We start from the raw sequence: 6,964 nt of genomic DNA, 5'->3' as shown, positions 1-6,964 counted from the left end.
CTGCCCAAAATATCTGGTGGAATTAATAAATGGGTTTAGGAAATGTCCAGGATTTGATGTTAATGTACAATTTTTCAACTCTACTTCTACATACTAGCAGTGAACAACTGGAAACTAAATTTTTCAAGATGCTACTATTTACAATAGCATCAAAAATACAAAATCCTTGGGGATAAATTTAACAAAAATGTGAAAGATTTTTGTATTCTGAAAAACTACAAAATACTGATGAGAGAAATCAAAGAAAGCCTAAATAATGGAGACACACATTTTGTTCTTTTGTCAGAATACTATTTGTCAATATTATTAGCACATCACTTCTATCCCATTTGATCTATAGATTCAATGCAGCTGCAATAAAACTATCAACAAAATTTTTGTTTTAGAAATTTGCAAGCTGATTCTAATTGTTTTTCTTTTTTCTAATTGTTTTTGGTACGGTTAGGGTTTCATTTTATTGTGAAAAAGACAATCACGTAGATGTCATAAAATGTATACATTCTAGAGCAAAGACAACTGAAAAAGAGATGCGATGGGATTAAAAACTAAACAATTTCAAAACTAAAAACTAGTTTACCACACAGGAGAAGTTTTAGAATATGTGCTCGTTTCTAGAATTGTACGAATATAGTCACATAGGTAAGCTGGTAATAGTAATGATTAATAGATTATTTCAAGATTATGAGTACAGTTGTTCTCGAAATAAATTAGGTGATACATGAATGCAAATCCTAAGTAATAACAGCCTTTGAAATAGTAAGTTTTTATTTGCTTTTTTGAGACAGGGTCTCACCATGTAGCTCAGAGTGGCCTCAAACTCATGGTGCTCCTCCTGCCTCAGCCTCCTGGATGCTGGGATTACAGGTGGAAGGCTTTGCGCTCAGCTTGGAATAGTAATTCACTTCTAAGAATTATACTAACTAGTGATATGCATAATACACATACAAAATCATGTCTGTTTAACTATTGTCTGTAGCAGCAAAAATCGATAGTTAGGAAAAATCGGCGTGTAGAGCGTGGGGTTAGTTCTCAATTCCGTAGTACTTGGGAAGCATAGCTCCAGCACCATACCCTCCTCCAGGGTATGATTCTGCTTCATTCCCAGTACTCGGCTGTTGTTTGTGAAAACTGTGCCATGCCGCAGTATGCACCAGCTCAGCCTCCTGCCCGGGCAGTAGGTTACCACAGCCAGGTTGCAGGGGCAAAGTTAACATCCCATCTGAAGACACATCGAGAGAAACCAAATTTCATCATCAAGACCCCAAAGGGCACTAGGGATCTTAGTCCCCAGCACATGGTTGTAGGGGGGAAATTCTTGATATAGTTATCAGTTGCTTTAAACGTCATGGAGCAAAGGGATTGGATACACCAGCATTTGAGCTTAAGGAAATACTCACTGAGAAGTATAATGAGCAATATGGACTCATTTATGATCTGGAGGATCAAGGTGGAGAGCTGTTGTCCCTTCGTTATGACCTTACTGTTCCTTTTGCTCGTTATCTGGCCATGAATAAACTGAAGAAGATGAAACGATACCAAGTTGGAAAGGTGTGGAGAAGGGAAAGTCCAACTATAGTCCAAGGCCACTATCGGGAGTTCTACCAGTGTGATTTTGATATTGCTGGTCAGTTTGACCCTATGATCCCTGATGCAGAATGTTTGAAGATCATGTGTGAAATCCTAAGTGGGTTGCAACTGGGAGACTTTCTCATTAAGGTCAATGATCGGCAGATTGTGGATGGGATCTTTGCTGTCTGTGGTGTTCCTGAAAGCAAGTTCCGTACTATCTGTGCTTCGATGGACAAATTAGACAAGATATCTTGGAGAGATGTGAGACATGAAATGGTGGCAAAGAAAGGCCTGGCTCCTGAGGTGGCTGATCGAATTGGGGACTATGTCCAACATCATGGTGGTATATCTTTGGTAGAGCAGATGCTGCAGGATCCCAGACTATCCCAGAACAAGCAGGCTTTGGAGGGGTTAGAGTCCCTGAAGCTTCTTTTTGAATACTTGACTTTATTTGGAATCACTGAGAAGATCTCCTTTGACCTGAGTCTTTCTCGAGGCCTGGACTACTATACAGGAGTGATCTATGAAGCAGTTTTGCTACAAACCCCAGCTCAGGCTGGAGAGGAGCCCCTGAATGTGGGCAGTGTGGCTGCTGGAGGGCGCTATGATTAGTTGGTGGCCACATTTGACCCTAAGGGCCATAAGGTGCCATGTGTGGGGCTGAGCATTGGAGTAGAGCGAATCTTCCACATTGTGGAACAGAGGATAAAGACTTCTGATGAGAAAGTACGGACCACAGAGACTCAGGTGTTCGTGGCCACACCTCAAAAGAATTTTCTCCAAGAACGGTTAAAGCTAATTGCAGAGCTTTGGGATGCTGGGATCAAGGCAGAGATGCTATGTAAGAATAACCCCAAACTGTTAAGCCAGCTACACTACTGTGAGAATACAGGCATTCCCTTGGTGGTGATTATTGGTGAGCAAGAACAGAAGGAAGGGGTCATCAAGCTCCGGTCAGTGGCTACCAGAGAGGAGGAGGCCATTAAACGGGAACATCTTGTGGCTGAAATTCAGAGGCGACTGTCTCAGTCTTGATCCTTGCCTGATTGTCATCTGGTGCTCTTGGTACAAAGCTTTCATCTAACATTGAGTTCCTGATGCACTTCACAACAGCTGGCCAGCATGGGTGACAAGTGCCTTCAGCCTCCTTTCTCCTTGAATAGAGAAGAATGTGGAGACTCCTGGACTCATGTAAAAAGCTAGTCTGCATAGAGGCATATGTCATATGTGAAAGAGACATGCTATAGCAGAAGGTGGAGATTTGAAGTGCTAATGATGCTACCTTGAGGTGCTAAGATTGTTGCTGTGAGCAAGGCTCTTGAAGAGTCCTCTCCAGGTTGAAGATACTGAACCACTGCAATCAGAAGTGATACTTAGGGGGGCCAGGGAGATGGCTCAGCGGAATAAGTGCTTCCCTGGCAAGCACAAGGGCCTGATTTCAATTCCTAGTTCCACCAAAAAAAACAAAACAAAACAACAGAAGTGATACTTAGCTTTCCACTGAGCATCGGAACAAGATTTTGGGAAATTTGTCTATATCCAGCCTATGGCTTATCTAAGTTCTGGGAATTCAGCAAAGATGGACAGTGACATTTTTCTGTCTTGACAGAAATAATGTATTTCTGTCAAAGGGCATGGCAGTGCCTGTATTAATTTGGCATATTTTTAGCCTATCCTCTGTGAACAGTAGCAGGGTACGGCTGCTATTTAACCATCTGGAACATTGAACTTAACAGCTGATTTGGAACAATGGAGATCTGGGATTTTAAAGACCATTTCCTGTTCTAGAATTACTGTTCTGACTTACCATACCTTGCCATAAAGGCTGTTCTGGAAGTGGCTGGATAATATGTTAAATAAAATGTTAGTTATAGTAAAAAAAAAAAATCGATAGTCACATAACACACATTACAAGACTAGCTGTGTGATGAGTTCACTGGCTTATATTCTCAAAATGTAGCTAAGAATTTGAGAAAATTCTGAAGACAGAATAAAAAGTAAGATATCAGATATTTACAATGTTATTGTCACACCTATATTTTAACAAGAAAAAATATTTAAATATTTTCAATCTCTCTGTGTCTTCTCTCATTAAGAATGGTCCCTTCCCTAGGGGCCTGGGAGATAGCTCAGTGGAATAAGTTCTTGCCTGGCAAGCACAGGATCCTAAGTTCAATCACTTGTACCACCAAAAAATAAAAAACAATGGTCACTTCCCTGTAATATAATTATAACTTGTCTATGATTAGCCTTATGCCTTTTTATTGTTACTTATTATAGCTTTTGCTACTATGGCTTTAATGTAATATTTTTTAAATGTACATAGAAATGCAAAGTGCCTAGAAAGATCAGAACAACTTTGAAAGAGTTGAGAGATTAACGCTACTTGATTTCAAGTTTCTTACAATATTACAACAACCTGACATCAAAAAACAGTACAGAATTGATTTCAAGATTAAAACAGCTCACTGAATGCAGTAGAGAACCCAGAAATAGACCCACACATTTCAGAACAGCTGATCTTTACAAAGCTTCCCAGGCAACCAGTGGGAGAAAGTCTTTCCACAAATCATGCTGAGGGAAAGCCAAGTGTGGGGGGCACACCTGCCATCCCAGCCATACATGAGGCTGACACAGGAGGATCATTCAAGCCCAGGAGTTCAAGACCATCCTGAGCAACATAGTGAGACCCTGTCTCAAAAAATAAGACACTAGAATAATTGGGTATTAATATGTAAAAACATAAACTTCGATCTATACCTCATATCATATACAAAAATCAACTAAGAAAACCACAGAACCTAAGGCAGATGTATTTATAAAGCAGCAACAGGGATGCAGATGTTGGAGATGAGGTGCTTCAACAGCCATTGGTACCTCTTGAGCAGTGTCCAGGGTCCTCCGCAGACTCACCATCATGACCCAGCAGGCTGTTTTATAGCTGCCAGATTGCGGGTCAAGTAAATAATGCATGTGGAACTTCTGTCTTTCCTAATTTTCAAAAAAGAAAAAACAAAAGAAGAAAGAAGATGAGGTGAAGAAGAGGGAGAAGGAGGAGAGAAAAAGAGATGGAGGAGGGACAACAACAACAATCACAACCCAGAAGTAAAGAAAACCATTGAAAAATTAAGAAACTGACAGCTTACTGCCATATATATTTTCTCTAAAGCATAAAACCTACAAATAGTGTTCTTTCTGGCAGCACATATACTAAAAACCTAAAGATATATCTGAAGAATTTAAGCCAAGCTTTTCCATCCTGTAGCCCCAAGAAACTTGAGCAATAAGTAAATAAACAATTCCCATCATTCCACATGTCTGACTTTTAGAAAATCTAGTGTTTGCCTTGAAAGTCCAAGCTTCTATAACAGAGATATGCATGAGCTTTGCGTTTCATTTAAATACTAAGCACAGACTGGCCAGGTAGCTCAGCAGATTAAGGTGCCTTCCTTCTTAGGTGGATGCAGGGACTGGGGCTCGATCCCTGGCTTGCCGTGCTGGCCCCACCCCTGGGGGTGCACTGAGGTGGCAAATGAGACTGAGCATGGTGGCATGCACCTATAATCCCAGTGCTTGGGAGAATGAAAACAGGAGGATCACTACAAGTTCAATCTGTGTAGTAAATACATAAATAAATAAATACATACATACATACATACATACATACATACATACTAAGCACAATCTGATCCCCAGAAGTCAGCCAAAGCCCATGCTCAAAATGCCTTTTCACTCAACTCTACTGAGAGGTGCCCAGGGCATCCTCACCTATCTCTTCTTTCTTGCCCATCTTGCTGTGTGTATTTGGTTCTAACAGGAGAAATTTCCCAGCAATGAGCCGCCTGTTGAACTGGATTCCCCAAGGACAACAGGCTTCCAAACATATGAGCTAAAATTACATCTTTTCTGTGTTCCCCCATGTCAACAGCTCAGTGCTGATGTGGTGTCTACAGTTTCCAACAAAATTTTCAAATTGCTCAGTAGTGTTTGGGGGAGATAATAAACTTTCAAAATATGATCATGCATCCAACAAGGACAACTGTCAGCAGGCCACAGACAGATGGTGGTCGTGTAAGGCTCTACCCTCTAGCAATGCCACAGCCTTCTAAGGTTGCCTGAGTGTACCACACAACATGAGCATGATGAGGAGTTGCCTCAGTATCCTGTGGCTAAGCAATCCATGTCTGTACCAACTGCATCTTTTTTTATGTTTTTGGTGCTAGATTTTCAACCCAGGGCCTTCACCTTGAGCTCCACCTCCAGCCCTTCCATATTTTTATTTATACTAGAGTCTCCTTCAGTCACTGCATGGAATGGGCTCCAACTTGTGATCCTCCTGCCTCATCCTCCAGCTGTATCAGTTTCTGTGACTGACAGCAAGTGGGAACGTAGGGAACCTACCTTCATCCTGGCAGGAGACACAGGCAGCTGCAGCAGGGAGCTGCCCACCCTGCCCACCATGCAGCTCTGGGGCACCTCCCTACAGCTCAGGCATTCCTGCAGTGGGAGTCTCCCACATCTTTAAGAATACCTCATTTTGGGACTGGAGGATCACTGTGAGTTCCAGGTCACTCTGAGCAACACTGTCAGTAAAAGACTAGCCTGAACTAGCGTAGAAAGACCTTGTCCCAAAAAGAAAACAGAAAAGTGCCTCTCTCAGTTCTTAACAATTCATAAGAAAAAGTATTGAAACCTAAAGTTCTAAGTTGAGGAATGAATCACAAGAACTGTATTTTAAATTAGAACAAGTTTAGGAAATTTGTACACCAGTTTGTTCCATCTCTATTTTACAATCATTTTATTGTTTTAGCGTTATTTTTTGTTAGTATATATTTGTCATATATACTGACCACATTCATCATAGGGAATTTGTATCTGTACATCATACATCTTGATTCTTCTTTTTATCCTATTTCACTCCCGTCCCTTCAAGCCTTCCTCCCTTCCTCCACTTACAAAAGCTTTGTCCCCATTTTTTCTTTGTAATCTTTTTTTTTTTCTTTTCCCTTCCTTCCATTCCCCATGCCTCCTCCGTTGCTGACCTTCCCATTTGAACATGCTCTTCCTACATCCCAATATCGGTCATCCATTTTACTCTGTACTTACCCTTTGTTTTTCTCACACAAGAAAAACAATACCATATTTAAACTTCCTTGTCCAATTTATTTCATTTAAAATTATGGCATTGAGGTAGATAATTTTAGGAGAATGGCTGGCTCAGCTTCCCAAGGAGCCAGTCCATGGTCACATGACTTCTCTCCACCAATCACATGCAGCCATATGGGCCTCTCCTGCAGGAGCCAGTGAGACCCAGCCAAGACTCCTGATGGTTGTCTTCTGTCATCTGTAATAACACCAAGCTCATCAAGAGCAGGGTGGGACTGCTCAGCTGCTC

At 41.2% G+C, this 6,964-nt stretch overlaps 1 protein-coding gene across 1 annotated transcript; it reads left to right on the top strand.

Moving 5' to 3' along the window:
• The first annotated feature begins 1,135 nt into the window (after positions 1-1,135).
• LOC101590036 (probable histidine--tRNA ligase, mitochondrial) lies at positions 1,136-2,637 on the top strand. Its single transcript, XM_012517554.2, is given in 2 exon segments — positions 1,136-1,298; positions 1,301-2,637. Coding segments are annotated over 2 exon segments (1,467 nt in total). The 3' UTR covers positions 2,605-2,637.
• Positions 2,638-6,964: the final 4,327 nt, after the last annotated feature.

The sequence above is a fragment of the Octodon degus genome, unplaced genomic scaffold (assembly GCF_000260255.1).
Source record: "Octodon degus isolate 3935 unplaced genomic scaffold, OctDeg1.0 scaffold00192, whole genome shotgun sequence".
Classification (NCBI taxonomy): Eukaryota; Metazoa; Chordata; class Mammalia; order Rodentia; family Octodontidae; genus Octodon; species Octodon degus.
The sequence above is the reverse complement of the archived record's forward strand: the minus strand, read 5'-3'. Positions and strand labels throughout refer to the sequence as shown.